Source organism: Lepeophtheirus salmonis, chromosome 7, assembly GCF_016086655.4.
Source record: "Lepeophtheirus salmonis chromosome 7, UVic_Lsal_1.4, whole genome shotgun sequence".
NCBI lineage: Eukaryota > Metazoa > Arthropoda > Copepoda > Siphonostomatoida > Caligidae > Lepeophtheirus > Lepeophtheirus salmonis.
In genome coordinates, this window is record NC_052137.2 from 23,157,644 (window position 1) to 23,179,648 (window position 22,005).

Genomic DNA, 22,005 nt, shown 5'->3' on the forward strand with positions numbered 1-22,005 from the left:
ATACCGGGTCACTCTCCTTTTTATCAGTGATATGTCGTGAGTCAACTCGGCTCGTGGAGCTACTCGACGAGTTTTACTAAATAAAAATCATATAATGAACCTCTTGAAAAACTTAAGACCTATCACTACTTTTTAATATTGGAGGTTTCGAAGGATTATACCGGAAGTCGGGAACCTATGGCTGGCGAGCTAGATGTGGCTCTTTTGATGACTACACCTGGTTCGAAGACAAATTTTTAATAAAAAAAATGATAACGTTAAAATATTGTAGCAATCCTGGTGATAGCTGCTATATTCAGTGTGGCACAACGTTATCAAGGGGGCTGTAGCCCCCAATCATTGAATTTCTGGTTTTTAATAATAAAAAAAAATCAAGTGAAAATAAAAAAATTATTTAATAAGATCATTGGTGCAAATTATGCACCAGAGGAAAAATTATAATTTATTGAAAGTTATTTTTATATTCCAAAAGCCAAGCCCCCCCCTAAAAAAATATATATAAATAATCCTGCGGACGCCTTTGGTTATAGTTCTGATTTCCTATTGTGTGAAGGATCAGTGAATGCAGCCAGCCACTTTATTAATAAGAATTCAAAGACTTCAGAATTACAGAAGTCTTACACACTTCCTGCACACATTTACTTGTATTTACTATTAAATATATGGTATGGCTCTCACGGAATTATATTTTAAAATATGTTGCGTTCAAGACTTCCTCTGCCAATAAGATTTCTAACACCTGGATTATACTCAAGGCTAATATAAATATTGTCTAACATTGTATTTCTATTAAACTTAGAGATTACTAATACTGTATTAGTAATCTCTCTCTATATAATGTATTTTGTGTGTTTGTGTCCTTTATCGGTGCCCCGTGTTGGACCTAGGAAAATGAATCTTTGAATGGGTGCCTCTTTTTAACCTGGTCATGCTAGGACAGGAGTGGCATTTTTTCCCTCTTATTTTTCATCAAGCGTCAATTTTTAAGAAGAAATGACACAAAATTATGACATCAAATTTGAAACCCTATCATTTCGATGGGGTATTTATGATTTCCGGAACATTTTATTATTTCTTTTTTTGCAATATTTGCAAAAATGAACCATTTATCTATGGTGCCAAGTTAAAAAGATATGGAGATAAAGGGTCACCTTGACAAGCACCTCTTTTGCACTTTATTGCTTTGGAGAAAACTCCATTCATATATAAGAAAGAGACTGCCTTTGAAATGCAACCTCTGACCATGTCAAAAATGTCACCGTCAAAATTTAATTCTATTTGTTTTAGAACAAATCGATGGCTTATGGTATCAAAGCCTTCACACCAATCCATTGCGATTATTACTCTAAAAGTATCTCTATTCATGGCATTTTTAGTAATTCCTGCTTTATTTAACGTTATGTAATATATAGGCCTTTTGGGCATGAATCCCATTTGTTTCCCAGGAATGATGCTGGTTAGAGTAAGCATTATCTTTTGAGTAATTGCACCAGTTATTATTTTGTACAAAACTTTAAGTAGAGTTATTAGACACAAGCTTGTTGGATCAGAAGTGGAGCTATCAGGTTTTGGTATAAGTGAAATTATTCTGTGATTTAAGATAGAAGGCATAATTTCCTGTTTTCCTGATTCCCTCTGCGACCAAGATACATAGGTAGAAGGTAGCTCAGAGACGCTATTTTCATAAAAAAAGGACTTGATATGTTTGTTTTCGCTATTTGGATGATTTTTCTATAGCCTTATTCAATTCTAGAGAAGCCCTCTTTATGGATTTTGTGTTTTTCAATATCTTCTTCAGAATAACCTATCTCCTTTTTTGTCTACTAAGTGAGACCCTTAAAGTGAGTGCTTTATGGTCCGAACGTCCGTTATTCATTATTTTGATGTTTTTAATTTTTTTGGTCAACTCCCTACTAAAAATTATATGATCTATACGACTTTTTTTGGTTTTAGTTGACCACGTATCAACAAAGCTGCCCTTATACCAGTATTTAATTGCATCAAACATTCTCAAGTCCTCCATCAGAATCTCCAAAAGTTCCTTGATTTTAGGTTATATTCTCCTCGATAGTTGATGGAGTCAGAGTCTTTATCAAAAAAAAGATTCAAATCCCGGTTAATGATTATTTTTAAGTTCCCAAGATTACTTAGTATATTGTATATTTATTCGTAAGATTCCGCTCTGTCTTCATTTGTACCATAAATATTTGCTACAACAATTTTTCCTTCATAGAACCTGTATGATGTCAAATGAGCCAAAAGTGAAACTATTACGATATAGTCTTCTTGATTGAATACCAGACCATTTTCTAATCATATTCCACGGCCCTCTTTTATTATCAATACAGTTTCTATAGTGTATACATTCTTTTGGGTCACATTTAGCATAATCTACAAAACATTTAAAATTTTCTTCATCTATTTTTGGATCCTGCAGACAATCTTTATCTTTGCCTTTAAGGTAATCAATGTAGTCATGTCGTCTTTGATAATTTTTGAGAGATCTTACATTCTGGAAAAATATATCGAATTTTTGTTTTGTTTGTGAAATGTTAAGATCACTTGCTTTGCTTGAGTTTTGGTACCTTTGTGCTAATTTTTTCTTGCTGAACTATCTTTATGTGATATCATATTGAAATTTCAGTAAATGAGAAAAATGATCTTTTGAAGTTTTCCCGTGTTACTAGTTTCTGTTTTCCTTCTTTCACTTCGCATCCTCCCCCGCAGGACTCCTTATCAGTCTTTTATGCAGACTATCAATCTTCTTTGGCTTTTTGGGAGCATTAGCTTTGTTTCTTAGTACAATTTACCAGTCTTCTCTCAAGCCCCTTCCTTGATCTGAATCCTTAGTGGAGTCTTCGTCTTTTGAAATTCATCATTCTCTGTAGATACCATGGTATCTCCGATCTCTCTCCGTTCTTTTTCTTCAAACTCCCTACCATTTCTTGCGGTGGTTTTCGCATTTCCTCTGAAATATATCATTCCCTATTAACTAGAGTTCCAAATACAATGATGAAGGAACAGCTTCCTCAGATGAAAGTCCATCTGCAACTAGAGCAGTCTCTTCAATCTCGTCATTTTGATTGAATTCCTGAACCTGAACATCTTTCTCGGTTTCCTCAACTTTATCTTCAGAAAAGTTTGATTTTGATAAATGGCCACCCTCTAGCGGTGAATGCCGATTTACTTCCTTGGTTTTGTACATAAATTTCATTCAGTTTTTCAAAATATTTACTACGGGAGTTCCTTGGCAATCCATTTTTCCCCACTATACATTCAATCCAATCTCTATGCAATATGAGGCATTGTTTTTCAATAAGACTACGTTCTAATTTCACCAATCTCTCTCCAATTGGAATTAATTGAGGGATATCTTAGTGTATTTGGAATTATAAATGTTCTTTTCTTCAATCCTGTTGTAGCCTTGATGAGCTCATAATCTTGCACTCCTTTCATTCTTTTGCTTGTCAAACATTTGATTCTAAGAGAGTTTTCTTTCTTGTCAATTTTTTTATGAAAATTTTTAACTTCTATTGCTACTTCTCCATAGTTCCAGAATGTACAAATTTTTATCATATCTTCGGAATATAAGCCCAACTCAATACGAATTTTAGCTAAAATCTCCATATTTATTGTAATGTTATATATTTTTCTTCTTACATTCCTCTCATCTCTAAATTCAAAAACGAAAATTCCTTTACTCATACGCTCACCCCCTTCTTTTCTCACGTATTAATCCTTTTTTTCATCTACTCCTAATTATTCTTTTTCTTAAAAGTAAATATACTTTATAAAATTTATTTTTTTAAAATTCATAATCAGAGTACTAAAGTTACAAAAGCCAATAGTAAGAGTATTTGGGGCAATGAAACCACAGAGCATATACATATGTATAAGTACACACATCTAGTAAGGCAATATTGTGACTTATGTTGATAGTGGCTCCCTCGTGCGCCCAGTGAATATAACTAATCTTATGAACAATTACAATGATGATATAAAGTATTACATAAAAAGATATTTATTGCAAATTTCTATGATATGTGACAACTTTTAAGAATGCTTTATAATTTTTAGTTTCTTTTGGCTCTTTTTGATTGTGTTTTTTAGCTCGTTTTTTATCCATTTGACTTTATAGTGCAGCAAAGTACGGACAATATGTAGAGCTAAATTTTCACAAACAAAGTCTTGTCAAAATATTGAAGGCCATATTTACATAAGAATAGTGATTTTTAGGAGCTTAAGAATCCCATTGTATGGTAAGTGACGGAAGGAGCAGAAGTTGCCCTTAATTAAAATGTTCGTAACATATTTTGTCATCTCAAGTCGTGCACGGATAAAGATTGATGAGTCTGTATCGTATCTTTTCAGCTACAAGTCTGCATATTTTTATAAATGCATGTCTCACAAGAAGCAACATGGATATTGTTGAGAGTTTTTAAACAATATCTAGAAAAATATTATAATACTTGATCCTCTGCAACACATCAAGGATATGGTCAAAATCTACAAATTTGCGCCATGATATCTCATCGACAAATAAGTTGCACACTCGATCATTTTCCTCCAAAGTGTTACATCTCAATGCCAATAGCCTTAACAAATTAGGGTATAACCCCTCATTCACGTGGAACTTTGACATCAGGATAGACTTCAGGTCCCTATGCTTGTCGTACAGATGTTATTTCCTTACTATTGAAAGGTTAAGAGCATTGAATTTTCACTATCCTCTGTCACTGTTTCAAATTTTGAGATAGAAAGAGAGAGTATGAGGTGAGGGTAAACTTATACAAGATACCCATTATTGATATGTAGAAGTATTTTCAAAATAATTGAAAAAAAAATCAATTTATTTGACCATTGTCAATGTGATTTCCTGCTTCCTCCTTAGCTCGAGCAATGCTGGGTAATCCTTTGCCAGTAATACATATATTATTATAATCACTATCCTATGCGTTCCCATTTAAAGATCTGGAGCAAACGTAAAAAAAGGTAATAATGGAGTAACTCACTTTTGTATACATAATTTGAAATGGTAGACTTTGACATATTTTTACATAGTCTGTAAAAGATAAGTGTTAATAGTGACATCTAGAGGGTTAGTTTCAAGCTATAAAGTTTATTTTTGATAAATTTTATCGCAATCCCACTTGATGTAGGTTAATATATGGACATTGATCATTTCAATTAATGTTCAATTTAAAAAAAAAATGTAAAAATAATTTATTCTATATAATATAAACATTGATGTATTTTTTCTGGATTTATAACATTATAACAACAAAATTATTTTGGGATCTATAAACATATTTATGAACATTTTAGTTATGCATCTAAAGTAAACTTGTAACAAGGATGAATTAATTTTTAATCATGCTGATAGGAACAGTGATCTGACTGGATCCTATTGTTTCCTTATTTTTTGTTGCTGTAATCATTAAGAGACCATCAGATGAGAGATTAGCTACAACGGTCTCTGGTAAAGTGTTTTTGGGTAATGCATACCTTCTGACCCATTGTTGAGCAGAGTACTTGTCTCCACTCTCTGAACTCTCTTCATGTTTCGCTTCAACATGAATGTATCCATCCTTCACATAAACTTGTACTTCTTCTGGCTTGAATTGTTGAGTATCCAAAGTAATTTCTAGTTTGTCTTCTTCATCTTTGATTTGCATGACTTGATTGTCTTTGTTTTTGAAAAGATTTAATGCTTCATTTGTATCCTTGGATTCTTGTTGAGAATCCTTGATTTCTTTTTGTTCCATAGTATTTCTAGTACGGCAGGAACACTTCTTCACTTGTGATTCTTTAGAGCTAAAGTTGACGCCATACAACTTCTACGGAATTTTTTTTGAGTTTTGTTAAAGTCGTTCCAAGTTGAAAAACGAATGGGATCTGAGCAAACAAAGTCCCTTAGTGTTACAGGAACTCTTGAAGGATGTTGATGAAGAATTATGGACATGTTGTTGTTGTTTTTTGGACTGTTTACTTTTTGCTTAGATTTTCTATACTGATGAATTCTCCAATACTTGAAGGAGTATTTATAAGAACAAATATTCTGTTAGAAATTTCGAGAGAAAAACCTTCGTTCTTTAGATAATATATTTCATAAGAAAATAAAGGCTCCAGAGCCATCGACTTTTTTCCTGAATATACGAGAAGAATGTCATGATTCACCTATAAGAGCGTACACTCCGTTCTACGTACATAATATAATCTCATTTTTGAGCTCCTCCCTTGCTTTTATCTCACTGGAATACACACATAATAATATATTAATATTAAAGCAGGCCTGATATCTACATACAGACATAGTACGGACATGTGTGTAATTAGGAAGATCTTAATTCGTGTAGGAATATTAATTATATATGGCTATATACCCAATACATATCATCTTCTTGCAATATCTTGGAGCTGAAAACAATTCCAATAACTAATTCCAATATATGGTCTCAACAAGGAAATGGTTGATAGTTTTTGCATAGTAATTTTTGAAATGTAACACAAGTTCCATTATTCTTGCCAGTATTTAAACTTGTAGTGTCAAAACACATTGTTTAAAGATTTTGTGTCCAATATTCCATTCTTTTCTTGCTTTAAATACAGTATTCCCTTGTTCTTCTCCTGTCCCAGATGAAAGTCCGTCCACTCAATATAGTTTAGAAATTCCTTTTCTGGAAACTGACACAGATAATCGATCCTTTGTTCGGTTTCATTAAGATTTGGAATCATTTTTCCGTCCCAATGTGTGACAAGAGGAACTTCTCGACTAAACGTTGCATTGATATTAAATATATTTCTTTTTTTGAGTCTGTACTTTGCCCTATTTTGACGAATTTTTTCTCTTTTAAATGAAAATTCTTTCACATTGTGGCCCAGCATTTACCTGCTTCTAATAATATAAAAACTGATTTTCAGTGGTTCAATCAAAGAAATAATAAAATGTTTTTTTTTTGCTTCTTTTGGAGTATACATTGGCATTTCATCTTCACTATTGTCATCCATAATTTCATTAGTTTGCTCATCAAAAGTACTAGCTTCAGAGATTAATGAAGAAGATTGCATGATTAAGTTCTACCTTGCTCCCTCCCTTGCCTTTTTTAAAGGCTGTTCCTTGGCTGCAGGGCTTTCATCAAATCCAACCATGGACCCTTTTCATCCTTTTTCTCACTGGTGTAAGAGGAAGGATATGTCTTCTTGCAATAAGGAGGTAGAAGTCAGAATTTATTTGATACATCATCAAGAAAAAAGAACAAAATGAATGCAAATGTTAATTTTTTTTCGTTGAATTTAATTTAAATTAAATGTAATTGCACATTTTGATATTTATCAGTCCAATTTTTGGTTTGCAAAATGATAAAGAAATTAAAAAAAGGTTCATGAGTTAAATTTCAATCAACTTCAATTGACGTTATTTTGATCATATATGCATTATTTTCAACTTTGAGATAATGGACCCCTAATTGTATTATCTTAAAGCAGAGACATGAAAATGAAATGGATCATTTTGGATAACAATATTATAAAAAAAAGTTTTTGTAAAATAAAAACCAATTTTTAACCTTTAAAAAGTTAATATTCCAAAAGTTAGCTATATTTTTTGTTTCGAAATTTTTTATGTACTAATATTAAATTATCAATCTTAGTTGACAGTATATAAAATCTTTTAATAAGTATTAACTTTTTTTTTTATCAAATTGATCAACTTATATTTGAAATTATTTTATTAATTTAAAAAAGTTGGAAACATCTTTCATTTCAGTTTGTACTATTCAAAATTGACTTAATAAAAATAAACAACCTTCACACTTTCTCAAAGGGGTCCATTTATTTTTTCAAAGATTACTCTTATTTTTTTTATTTGTTTATGTTAATAATTATTGCTATCTTTGAGGGTTCCTAAAATATATATTTACATACAGTGTTGTCGTAAAGTTTTAATGTTTTGTATGTAACATGTATCTTATCTTCGATTTGATTGATTGTCAAAGCAAAGAACGAGCCGTTGAAATTAAAATAATATATTGTCATTCCCCATCTGTGCAATGTGCTATCTGTAATGTATACAATTAAAGACAAGAATACATCTTGTCAATTTTAAAATAAAAAAAAAGGATGCTTCATATTCAAAATAGTTGATAGATATAAAACTCATAAGCAATTCATTTTGTTTTCAGAATATTATTGTAATCTATATTCAACGCAACTTCACCAGCTTAATTTATGAAAATTTCTTAGTAAATATTAAAGACGAAATTGACCAAAAATCCATCAAAATTGACCATTTTTAAAGGTTTAAAAAAAAAAAAAATTAAAACTAATGACTATTTCAGCTAGAACAAAAAGCACTTGAAGAAACAAATAACAAAGATATTAGCTTCTTATTAAGGTCTTTTATATTAATCTGTTTTTTGGTAGTTATATACATTTTTTTATTAATTGTAATCAAGATAAATTAATTAATAGTTCATTTTTCAAATGATGCAATGTTTGTATCCATAGGCTATTTACTTTGATTTTCATCTATATAGTTATTTCATGGTAAAATAGGGTACTGAATAGTAGTTATACTGTAAAAGTAAACTGATTTAAAAAAAAAGGCTTAAAAAGGCAAAACCTATATTTATCATTTTCGTGTTCTACAGATTAAATAACTTTAATAATTGTGGGTCTCAGACTTCCGGGCAAAATGTTAATGCATGGTGACACGTATACTATTAATATTAATCCAATCCACATTATTAAACACAAATTTATATAGAATAAAAATAAAATATAAACATAAATGAATCTTTTCCATTTCATAAAGGATTTTTATCTTTTTTCGTGTATTTTCTTACTAAATACAGGGACACACAATGTTCAATGTCTTTAAGAAGTGGCAGATTTAGTTTTTAGGAATTTTAATACGATAAAATTATTTTACTTGATACAAAAACCTCTCTGGACAAAAGGGGGATTCGGTAGGGGTCCCAGATAAATTCATTCAAATGGAAGGATTTCTATTTAGAAGTGGCAACTTTTCACCAGACTGACCTTTTTGATTCACGTGATACATTGCATAACTTATCCTATAATTTTTATAAAATTATTTATCGATTGGGTGATTTTTCATATAAGATGTATACCAATCTTTAGTATGTTTTCCAGGCCACTTTGTACATGACTAAGTGTTGTTCTAGCCTTAAAGGATCTAAATAAAAAACAAAAAACTGTAGAGACATGTTTCTAGATTTAAAAAAAAAGTTTTAATTTCCTTTATCTTTGACCTGAATTGGAGAAATTGAACTGTGAGGGACAGAAAAATGGACCCTCTCTTTGAAAAACCCTTTGTTCTTTAGAAAATATATTTTATAACCAAGGAAGGCTCCAGAACCATCGACCTTATTCCTGAATATACCAGAAAAATGTCAAGATTCACATATATAAATGTACACTTCACAATCATAGTTCCTACGTCTTTAGCTCCTGCCTTTTTTTTTCTCTTACTGAAATATCCTCATAAAATATTTATTTTAAAGCAGGCCTGTTGTATAGGCAGTCTTATATAGTTTCATAAAAGATCTTTTTCAAAAAACTGCTATTACTAAAACATAAACAATAGCCGACAAAATTTCAACTTTGTTTTGCTCTTGATTTGAGATGATTGGCCATGAATCCATCATTTTAATGCAGAGACATATAAGTTATACTAATATACCAAACAAATTAATGTAACATTTAGTTGTAAGGTAGAAAAAAGGACAAAAATAAACTTTTTCTATGGAAATCTAATAAACTCCTCATTTTTGATCACAATATAGTAAAAAATTATAGCTTTTTTGTAGAATAAAAAGAAATAACTACTTTTAAACTTGTTTTTAATTAACGAAATTAGTATTTTTAATAATATACACCAAGGGAAATATTTTAATTAGTTAATTAACTATTCTTTTTGAATTTATCATCTTAAATTTTAAATTTGTATTAATTTTAATAAAATTTGAAAAAAATAATACTTTAATGGTTTTTACTATTCAAATTAACATTTCTAATTAATTATAAACCTATTTTTTACCTAATTTATATTTTTATTTTCATGAAAAACTATTCCCCTCTTAACAATTTGCAAAGAGTTACTTCCACGAAAGACAACTTGAATTTTTTTTGGCTAAAAGGATAATTTGAGACATTTAGTCGAAAAATGGTGTATTTAAATTAATATTATAATGAATACACATTTTTTTTAAACTCTTAACATGACTAATTTACTTTAGAATCCAAAATATATTTAATGTCATATATGTAAATTATTGAGTGTTTTTAAGCAAGATAATAATTTTATTAATTAAATTCATTAATGATCATTATATAAACACAACATATAGGAATGTGGCTTGAATGAAGTTCTGTTGTATTTCTTTAAATACATTACATATTGTGTTACTTTATCTCTAGTCTGACCCTAATTATTTTCCGATAAATACCCTCTCCGTTTTAAATCCCAATGTACGGGCATTGATATTGATATCCCTGGTGCAAAAACCATCTTCTTCGGAATAAACCATCTCCTTTTTTGTCTACTAAGTGAGAGCCTTAAAGTGAGTGCTTTATGGTCCGAACTTCCGTTATTCATTATTTTGATACTTTTAATTTTTTTGTTCAACTCCCTACTAAAAATTGTATGATCTATACGACTTTTTTTGGTTTTAGTTGACCACGTATCAACAAAGCTGCCCTTATACCAGTATTTAATTGCATCAAACATTCTGAAGTCCTCCATCAGAATCTCCAAAAGTTACTTGATTTTAGGTTATATTCTCCTCGATAGTTGATGGAGTCAGAGTCTTTATCAAAAAAATTGATTCAAATCCCGGAAAATTATTATTTTTAAGTTCCCAAGATTACATAGTATGTCGTTTATTTCTATGTAAATTTCTGCTCTGTCTTCATTTGTACCATAAATATTTACTACAACAATTTTTCCTTCATAGAGTGTAACCTCTATGATATCAAATGAGCCAAAAGTGAAACTTTTACGATATAGCCTTCTTGATTATATACCAGACCATTTTCTAATCATAGTCCACGCCCCTCTTTATTATCAATACAGTTTTTATAGTCTATAAATTCTTTTGGGTCACATTTAGCATAATCTACAAAACATTTAAAATTTTCTTCATCTATTTTTGGATCCTGCAGACAATCTTTATCTTTGCCTTTAAGGTAATCAATGTAGTCATATCGTCTTTGATAATTTTTGAGAGATCTTAGATTCTGGAAAATATATCGAATTTTTGTCTTGTTTGTGAGCTGTTAAGATCACTTGCTTTGCTTGAGTTTTGGTATCTTTGTGCTAATTTTTTCTTGCTGAACTATCTTTATGTGATATCATATTGAAATTTCAGTAAATGAGAAAAATGATCTTTTGAAGTTTTCCCGTGTTACTAGTTTCTGTTTTCTTTCTTTCTCTTCGCATCCTCCCCCGCAGGACTCTCCTTATCAGCCTTTTATGCAGACTATCAATCTTCTTTGGATTTTTGGGAGCATTAGCTTTGTTTCTTAGTACAATTTACCAGTCTTCTCTCAAGCCCCTTCCATGATCTGAATCCTTAGTGGAGTCTTCGTCTTTTGAAATTCATCATTCTCTGTAGATACCATGGTATCTCCGATCTCTCCGTTCTTTTTTTTCAAACTCCTACCATTTCTTGATGTGGTTTTCGCATTTCTTCTGAAATATATCATTCCCTATTATCTAGAGTTCCAAATACAATGATGAAGGAACAGCTTCCTCAGATGAAAGTCCATCTGCAACTAGATCAGTCTCTTCAATCTCGTCATTTTGATTGAATTCCTGAACCTGAACATCTTTCTGGGTTTCCTCAACTTTATCTTCAGAAAAGTTTGATTGTGATAAATGGCCACCCTCTAGCGTTGAATGCCGATTTACTTCCTTGTGTTTGTACATAAATTTCTTTCAGTTTTTCAAAATATTTACTACGGGAGTTCCTTGGCAATCCATTTTTCCTCACTATACATTCAATCCAATTTCTATGCAATATGAGGCATTGTTTTTCAATAAGACTACGTTCTAATTTCACCAATCTTTCTCCAATTGGAATTAATTGAGGGATATCTAGCGAAGTCTTCATTTTTACAAAAATATTCATTGACCTTACTGGTTCTTTGAATATTTTTTTGGCGAATTCACCTTCATATTCTTGGGGCCTCTGTGCTTGATAGTAAGCCTCAACTTCTTCTCCCAAAGACTCCATCCCTGAAGTTACGCCCTCCAGGTTAGGGATCCTTACTGCATTTGGAATTATAAATGTTCTTTTCTTCAATCCTGTTGTAGCCTTGATGAGCTCATAATCTTGCACTCCTTTCATTCTTTTGCTTGTCAAACATTTGATTCTAAGAGAGTTTTCTTTCTTGTCAATTTTTTTATGAAATTTTTTTAACTTCTATTACTACTTCTCCATAGTTCCAGAATGTATAAATTTTTATCATATCTTCGGAATCTAAGCCCAACTCAATAAGATTTTTAGCCAAAATCTCCATATTTATAGTAATGTTATATACTTTTCTTTTTCCATTCTTCTCATCTCTAAATTCAAAAACGAAAATTCCTTTAATCTTACGCTCACCCCCTTCTTTTCTCACGTATTAATCCTTTTTTTCATCTACTCCTAATTATTCTTTTTCTTAAAAATATATTGACCCTTCTTCGTCACTTGTGCATATGAAGTAATATATTTTCGATCTTTTTTCAACACCTTTGGAGTTCCTTGGGCCACCATTTAGAAAGTATATCTTTTGTCACAGTAAGCACTAAATTATAAATGATTTTTTGGGCCACTGGCTTTATTTTAAAACTGCTAGCTTCGAATTAAATCTAAGAAGCCTAAATAATTACGTCTTCTCGCTAGGAGTGTAAAACTTCTTCCCTGAAAAATTGATTCAAAATCAAAAAAGTTATTGACAAAATAAAAAATTGGTGAAAATTGCACTTTAGTTTTTTTTTCGGGTACAAAAAATGTATTTCCAATGGAATATTTGATTTGCAGATAATTAAAGTTTGTAGAAATATTTCTTAAAATTCGTTTGAATAGAAATTTCTAACACAAATTACACTGAAACTGAAATATTTGCCATTTTCTGAATAATTTTTCGTTTTTTTTTCATTTTTTTCATCATACGTCAATAAAATTCAAAATCATTTTATAACATAATTTTTGTAATGTTTGCTAAAACGAACCAGTTTTCGAGAGTTATTTTTTCGAGAATATTATTCTCCATAACTTTTTTCTGATTGCAAGTACGAAAAAAAATAAAATTGGTACGTTTGTGTTTCACTTTACAGTGTCAATAAATTATATTTTCTTCTTTTTAGCAAAATCAGTGCAAAAGAGTGTTTTCATTTGTTTATACTTTATAAAATTTATTTTTTTTAAATTCATAATCAGAGTACTAAAGTTACAAGAGTTAAAGAGTTGTATAACGTGAGGATAAACTTATACAAGATACCCATTGTTGGTATGTAGAAATATTTTCCGAATAATTTAAAATAAAATCAATTTATTTGACCATTGTCAATGTGATTTCCCGCTTCCTCCATAGCTCGAGCAACGCTGGGTAATACTTTGCCAGTAATACATATATTATTATAATCACTATCCTATGCGTTGCCATTTAAAGATCTGGAGCAAACGTGAGAAAAGGTATTAATGGAGTACCTCACTTTTGTACACATAATTTGAAACGGTAGACTTTGACATATTTTTACATAGTCTGTAAAAGATAAGTGTTAATATTGAAAGGTTGAGCTTTGATCTACAGGGTTAGTTTCAAACTATAAAGTTTATTTTTGATAAATTTTATCGCAATCCCACTTGATGTAGATTAATATATGGACATTGATCATTTTAATTAATGTTCAATTTAAAAAAAAAAATTTGAAAATAATTTATTGGAAATAATATCAACACTGATGTATTTTTTCTGGATTGATAACATTATAACAACAAAATTATTTTGTGATCTATAAACATATTTATGTACATTTTAGTTATGCATCTAAAGTAAAATTGGAAAAAGGATGAATTAATTTTTATTCATAATGATAGGAACAGTGATCTGACTGGATCCTATTGTTTCCTTATTTTTGTTGCTGTAATCATTAAGAGACCATCAGATGAGAGATTAGCTACAACAGTCTCAGGTAAAGTGTTTTTGGGTAATGCATACCTTCTGACCCATTGTTGAGCAGAGTACTTGTCTCCATTCTCTGAACTCTCTTCATGTTTCGCTTCAACATGAATGTATCCATCCTTCACATAAACTTGTACTTCTTCTGGCTCGAATTGTTGAGTATCCAAAGTAATTTCTAGTTTGTCTTTTTCATCTTTGATTTGCATGACTTGATTGTCTTTGTTTATAAAATGATTTAATGCTTCATTTGTATCCTTGGATTCTTGTTGCTCCCGAGATTCCTTGATTTCTTTTTCTTCTTTTTGTTCTATAGTATTTCTAGTACGGCAGGAGCACTTCTTCACTTGTGATTCTTTAGATCTAGAAGTTGACTCCATACAACTATCAAGGAATTTTTTTTGAACCTTGTTAAAGTCGTTCCAATCTGAAGAACGAAAGGGATCTGACCAAATAAAGTCTCTTAGTGTTACAGGAACTCTTGAAGGATGTTGATGAAGAATTATGGACATGTTGTTGTTGTTTTTTGGACTGTTTACTTTTTGCTTAGATTTTCTATACTGATGAATTCTCCAATACTTGAAGGAGTATTTATAAGAACAAATATTCTGTGAGAATATTCGAGAGAAAAACCTCCGTTCTTTAGATAATATATTTCATAAGAAAATAAAGGCTACAGATCCATCGACTTTTTTCCTGAATATACGAGAAGAATTTCATGATTCACCTATAAGAGCGTACACTCCGTTCTACGTACATAATATAATCTAATTTTTGAGCTCCTCCCTTGCTTTTATCTAACTGGAATACACACAAAATATATTAATATTAAAGCAGGCCTGATATCTACATACAGACATAGTACGTACATATGTGAAATTAGGGAGATCTTAATTCGTGTAGAAATATTAATTATATAGGGCTATGTACTCGATACATTTCATCTTCTTGCAATATCTTGGAGCTGAAAACAATTCCAATATATGGTCTCAACAAGGAAATGGTAGATATTTTTTGCATAGTAACTTTTGAAATGTAACACAAGTTCCATTATTCTTGCCAGTATTTAAACTTGTAGTGTCAAAACACATTGTTTGGATTTTGTGTCCTATATTCCATTCTTTAATTGCTTTAAATACAGTATTCGCTTGTTCTTCTCCTGTCCCAGATGAAAGTCCGTCCACTCAATATAGTTTAGAAATTCCTTTTCTGGAAACTGAGACAGATAATCGATCCTTTGTTCCACTTCATTAAGATTTGGAATCATTTTTCCGTCCCAATGTGTGACAAGAGGAACTTCTCGACTAAACGTTGCATTGATATTAAATATATTTCTTTTTTTGAGTCTGTACTTTGCCCTATTTTGACGAATTTTTTCTCTTTTAAATGAAAATTCTTTCACATTGTGGCCCAGCATTTACCTGCTTCTAATAATATAAAAACTGATTTTCAGTGGTTCAATCAAGGGCAGGTAAGAGATCAGAAATAATCAAGTGTTTTTTTTAGCTTCTTTTGGAGTATACATTGGCATTTCATCTTCACTATTGTCATCCATAATTTCATTAGTTTGCTCATCAAAAGTACTAACTTCAGAAATTAATGAAGAAGATTGCATGATTAAGTTCCACCTTGCTTCCTCTCTTGCCTTTTTTTAAAAGCTGTTCTTTGGCTGCAGGGCTTTTATCAAATTCAACCATGGACCTTTTTCATCCTTTTTCTCACTGGTGTAAGAGGAAGGATATGTCTTCTTGCAATAAGGAGGTAGAAGTCAGAATTTATTTGATACATCATCAAGAAAAAAGAACAAAATGAATGCAAATGTTAATTTTTTTTCGTTGAATTTAATTTAAATTAAATGTAATTGCACATTTTGATATTTATATTTATTTCAATCAACTTCAATTGACGTTATTTTGAACATATATTCATTATTTTCAACTTTGTTTTGCTCTTGATTTGAGATTATGGGCCCCTGATTGTATTATCTTAAAGCAGAGACATGAAAATGAAATGGATCATTTTGGATAACAATATTATAAAAAAGTTTTTGTATAATAAAACTAAAAAAACCAATTTTTAATCTTTAAAAAATTAATATTTCAAAAGTTACCCATATTTTTTGGTTTAAAAATTTTTTATTTACTAATATTAAATTATCAATCTTAGTTGACAGTATGTAAAATCTTTTAATAAGTATTAACTATTTTTTTCATCAAATTTATCAACTTATATTTGAAATTAATTTATTAATTTAAAAAAGTTGGAAACATCTTTCATTTCAGTTTGTACTATTCAAAATTGACATAATAAAAATAAACAACCTTCACACTTTCTCAAAGGGGTCCATTTATTTTTTTCAAATATTAGTCTAATTTTTGTATTTGATTATGTTTATAATTATTGCTATCTTTGAGGGTGCTTAAAATATATATTTACATACAGTGTTGTCGTAAAGTTGTAATGTTTTGTATGTAACATGTATCTCATCTTCGATTTGATTGCTTGTCAAAGCAAAGAACGAGCCGTTGAAATTAAAAGAATATAGTGTCATTCCCCATCCGTGCAATGGGCTTTCTGTAATGTATACAATTAAAGACAAGAACATATCTTGTCAATTTAAAAAAAAAGAGAAAAGGATGCTTCATATTCAAAATAGTTGATAGATATAAAACTGATAAGCAATTCAGTTTGTTTTTAGAATATTATTGTAATCTATATTCAACGCAACTTCACCAGCTTAATTTATGAAAATTCGTTAGTAAATATTAAAGACGAAATTGACCAAAAATCCATCAAAATCGACCATTTTTAAAGGTTTAAAAAAAAAATTGAAAACTAATGTCTATTTCAGCTAGAACATAAAGCACTTAAAGAAACAAATAACAAAGATATTATTGGCAACTTTTCAGATGCTTAAATCCGTGAAGACTGACCTTTTTGATTCACGTGATACCTAATATTGCTAACTAATAATTTTTATAAAATTATTTATCGATTTGGTGATTTTTCATATAAGATGTATACCAATCTTTACCAAAAATAAAATTTAGTATGTTTTCCAGGCCACTTTGTACATGACTAAGTGTTGTTCTAGCCTTAAAGGGTCTAAATAAAAAACAAAAAACTGTAGAGACATGTTTCTAGATTTAAAAAAAAAGTTTTAATTTCCTTTATCTTTGACCTGAATTGGAGAAATTGAACTGTGAGGGACAGAAAAATGGACCCTCTCATTGAAAAACCCTTTGTTCTTTAGAAAATATATTTTATAAGCAAGGAAGGCTCCAGAACCATCGACCTTATTCCTGAATATACCAGAAACATGTCAAGATTCACATATATAAATGTACACTTCACAATCATAGTTCCTACGTCTTTAGCTCCTCCCTTTTTTTTTCTCTTACTGAAATATCCTCATAAAATATTTATTTTAAAGCAGGCCTGTTGTATAGGCAGTCTTATATAGTTTCATAAAAGATCTTTTTCAAAAAACTGTTATTACTAAAACATAAACAATAGTCGACAAAATTTCAACTTTGTTTTGCTCTTGATTTGAGATGATTGCCCATGAATCCATCATTTTAATGCAGAGACATATAAGTTATACTAATATACCAAACAAATTAATGTAACATTTAGTTGTAAGGTAGAAAAAAGGACAAAAATAAACTTTTTCTATGGAAATCTAATAAACTCCTCATTTTTGATCACAATATAGTAAAAAATTAAAGCTTTTTTGTAGAATAAAAATAAATAACTACTTTTAAACTTGTTTTTAATTAACGAAATTAGTATTTTTAATAATATACACCAAGGGAAATATTTTAATTAGTTAATTAACTATTCTTTTTGAATTTATCATCTTAAATTTTAAATTCGTATTAATTTAAAAAAATTTGTAAAAAATAATACTTTAATGGTTTTTACTATTCAAATTAACATTTCTAATTAATTATAAACCTATTTTTTACCTAATTTATATTTTTATTTTCATGAAAAACTATTCCCCTCTTAACAATTTGCAAAGAGTTACTTCCCGAAAGAAAACTTGAATTTTTTTTTGGCTAAAAGGATAATTTGAGACATTAAGTCGAAAAATGTTGTATTTAAATTAATATTATTATGAATACACATTTTTTTAAACTCTTAGCATGACTAATTTACTTTAGAATCCATAATATATTTAATGTCATATATGTAAATTATTGAGTGTTTTTAAGCAAGATAATAATTTTATTAATTAAATTCATTAATGATCATTATATAAACACAACATAGAGGAATGTGGCTTGAATGAAGTTCTGTTGTATTTCTTTAAATACATTACATATTGTGTTACTTTATCTCTAGTCTGACCCTAATTATTTTCCGATAAATACCCTTTCCGTTTTAAATCCCAATGTACGGGCATTGATATTGATATCCTTGGTGCAAAAACCATCTTCTTCGGAATAAACCATCTCCTTTTTTGTCTACTAAGTGAGAGCCTTAAAGTGAGTGCTTTATGGTCCGAACTTCCGTTATTCATTATTTTGATACTTTTAATTTTTTTGTTCAACTCCCTACTAAAAATTGTATGATCTATACGACTTTTTTTGGTTTTAGTTGACCACGTATCAACAAAGCTGCCCTTATACCAGTATTTAATTGCATCAAACATTCTGAAGTCCTCCATCAGAATCTCCAAAAGTTACTTGATTTTAGGTTATATTCTCCTCGATAGTTGATGGAGTCAGAGTCTTTATCAAAAAAAAGATTCAAATCCCGGAAAATTATTATTTTTAAGTTCCCAAGATTACATAGTATGTCGTTTATTTCTATGTAAATTTCTGCTCTGTCTTCATTTGTACCATAAATATTTACTACAACAATTTTTCCTTCATAGAGTGTAACCTCTATGATATCAAATGAGCCAAAAGTGAAACTTTTACGATATAGCCTTCTTGATTATATACCAGACCATTTTCTAATCATAGTCCACGCCCCTCTTTATTATCAATACAGTTTTTATAGTCTATAAATTCTTTTGGGTCACATTTAGCATAATCTACAAAACATTTAAAATTTTCTTCATCTATTTTTGGATCCTGCAGACAATCTTTATCTTTGCCTTTAAGGTAATCAATGTAGTCATATCGTCTTTGATAATTTTTGAGAGATCTTAGATTCTGGAAAATATATCGAATTTTTGTCTTGTTTGTGAGCTGTTAAGATCACTTACTTTGCTTGAGTTTTGGTATCTTTGTGCTAATTTTTTCTTGCTGAACTATCTATATGTGATATCATATTGAAATTTCAGTAAATGAGAAAAATGATCTTTTGAAGTTTTCCCGTGTTACTAGTTTCTGTTTTCCTTCTTTCTCTACGCATCCTCCCCCGCAGGACTCTCCTTATCAGCCTTTTATGCAGACTATCAATCTTCTCTGGATTTTTGGGAGCATTAGCTTTGTTTCTTAGTACAATTTACCAGTCTTCTCTCAAGCCCCTTCCATGATCTGAATCCTTAGTGGAGTCTTCGTCTTTTGAAATTCATCATTCTCTGTAGATACCATGGTATCTCCGATCTCTCCGTTCTTTTTTTTCAAACTCCTACCATTTCTTGATGTGGTTTTCGCATTTCTTCTGAAATATATCATTCCCTATTATCTAGAGTTCCAAATACAATGATGAAGGAACAGCTTCCTCAGATGAAAGTCCATCTGCAACTAGATCAGTCTCTTCAATCTCGTCATTTTGATTGAATTCCTGAACCTGAACATCTTTCTGGGTTTCCTCAACTTTATCTTCAGAAAAGTTTGATTGTGATAAATGGCCACCCTCTAGCGTTGAATGCCGATTTACTTCCTTGGGTTTGTACATAAATTTCTTTCAGTTTTTCAAAATATTTACTACGGGAGTTCCTTGGCAATCCATTTTTCCTCACTATACATTCAATTCAATTTCTATGCAATATGAGGCATTGTTTTTCAATAAGACTACGTTCTAATTTCACCAATCTTTCTCCAATTGGAATTAATTGAGGGATATCTAGCGAAGTCTTCATTTTTACAAAAATATTCATTGACCTTACTGGTTCTTTGAATATTTTTTTGGCGAATTCACCTTCATATTCTTGGGGCCTCTGTGCTTGATAGTAAGCCTCAACTTCTTCTCCCAAAGACTCCATCCCTGAAGTTACGCCCTCCAGGTTAGGGATCCTTACTGCATTTGGAATTATAAATGTTCTTTTCTTCAATCCTGTTGTAGCCTTGATGAGCTCATAATCTTGCACTCCTTTCATTCTTTTGCTTGTCAAACATTTGATTCTAAGAGAGTTTTCTTTCTTGTCAATTTTTTTATGAAATTTTTTAACTTCTATTGCTACTTCTCCATAGTTCCAGAATGTATAAATTTTTATCATATCTTCGGAATCTAAGCCCAACTCAATAAGATTTTTAGCCAAAATCTCCATATTTATAGTAATGTTATATACTTTTCTTTTTCCAATCTTCTCATCTCTAAATTCAAAAACGAAAATTCCTTTACTCATACGCTCATCCCCCTTCTTTTCTCACGTATTAATCCTTTTTTTCATCTACTCCTAATTATTCTTTTTCTTAAAAATATATTGACCCTTCTTCGTCACTTGTGCATATGAAGTAATATATTTTTGATCTTTTTTCAACACCTTTGGAGTTCCTTGGGCCACCATTTAGAAAGTATATCTTTTGTCACAGTAAGCACTAAATTATAAATGATTTTTTGGGCCACTGGCTTTATTTTAAAACTGCTAGCTTCGAATTAAATCTAAGAAGCCTAAATAATTACGTCTTCTCGCTAGGAGTGTAAAACTTCTTCCCTGAAAAATTGATTCAAAATCAAAAAAGTTATTGACAAAATAAAAAATTGGTGAAAATTGCACTTTAGTTTTTTTTTCGGGTACAAAAAATGTATTTCCAATGGAATATTTGATTTGCAGATAATTAAAGTTCGTAGAAATATTTTTTAAAATTCGTTTGAATAGAAATTTCTAACGCAAATTACACTGAAACTGAAATATTTGTCATTTTCTGAATAATTTTTCGTTTTTTTTCATTTTTTTCATCATACGTCAATAAAATTCAAAATCATTTTATAACATAATTTTTGTAATGTTTGCTAAAATGAACCAGTTTTCGAGATTTACTTTTTCGAAAATATTATTCTCCATAACTTTATTTTGGTTGCAAGTACGAAAAAAAATAAAGTTGGTACGTTTGTGTTTCACTTTACAGTGTCAATAAATTATATTTTCTTCTTTTTAGCAAAATCAGTGCAAAAGAGTGTTTTCATTTGTTTATACTTTATAAAATTTATTTTTTTAAAATTCATAATCAGAGTACTAAAGTTACAAGAGCCAATAGTAAGAGTATTTGGGGCAATGAAACCACAGAGCATATACATATGTATAAGTACACACATCTAGTAAGACGATATTGTGACTAATGTTGATAGTGGCTCCTTCGTGCGCCTAATGTGTATAACTAATCTTATGAATAATTACAATGAGGATATAAAGTATTACCTAAAAAGATATTTATTGCAAATTTCTATAATATGTGACAACTTTTAAGAATGCTTTATAATTTTTAGTTTCTTTTGGCTCTTTTTGATTGTGTTTTTTAGCTCGTTTTTTATCCATTTGACTTTATAGTACAGCAAAGTACGGACAATATGTAGAGCTAAATTTTCACAAACGAAGTCTTGTCAAAATATTGGAGGCCATATTTACATAAGAATAGTGATTTTTAGGAGCTTAAGAATCCCATTGTATGATATGTGACGGAAGGAGCAGAAGTT

At 30.1% G+C, this 22,005-nt stretch overlaps 2 protein-coding genes across 2 annotated transcripts; both read right to left on the reverse strand.

Moving 5' to 3' along the window:
• Positions 1–5,360: 5,360 nt before the first annotated feature.
• LOC121122056 (protein lethal(2)essential for life) lies at positions 5,361–5,765 on the reverse strand. Its single transcript, XM_040717063.2, has one exon. It carries the CDS (start codon positions 5,763–5,765, stop codon positions 5,361–5,363), a length of 405 nt encoding a protein of 134 aa, XP_040572997.1.
• A 5,972-nt stretch (positions 5,766–11,737) lies between these two features.
• LOC121121469 (uncharacterized) lies at positions 11,738–14,759 on the reverse strand. Its single transcript, XM_040716406.2, has 2 exons — positions 14,145–14,759; positions 11,738–11,881 (listed from the first exon to the last, which is right to left on the reverse strand). Exons 1-2 carry the CDS (start codon positions 14,700–14,702, stop codon positions 11,738–11,740), a joined length of 702 nt encoding a protein of 233 aa, XP_040572340.2. The 5' UTR covers positions 14,703–14,759.
• Between the last annotated feature and the right edge of the window lie 7,246 nt (positions 14,760–22,005).

Bases quoted from the DNA above. Each gene is read 5' to 3' on its own strand.
- LOC121122056 (XM_040717063.2), bottom strand. From the start codon at position 5,765: ATGGAACAAAAAGAAATCAAGGATTCTCAACAAGAATCCAAGGATACA.
- LOC121121469 (XM_040716406.2), bottom strand. From the start codon at position 14,702: ATGTCCATAATTCTTCATCAACATCCTTCAAGAGTTCCTGTAACACTA. The intron at 11,882-14,144 runs ATAAGGAAACAA...CAATCAAACTTT, and splicing joins TAATGATTACAGCAACAAAA to TCTGAAGATAAAGTTGAGGA.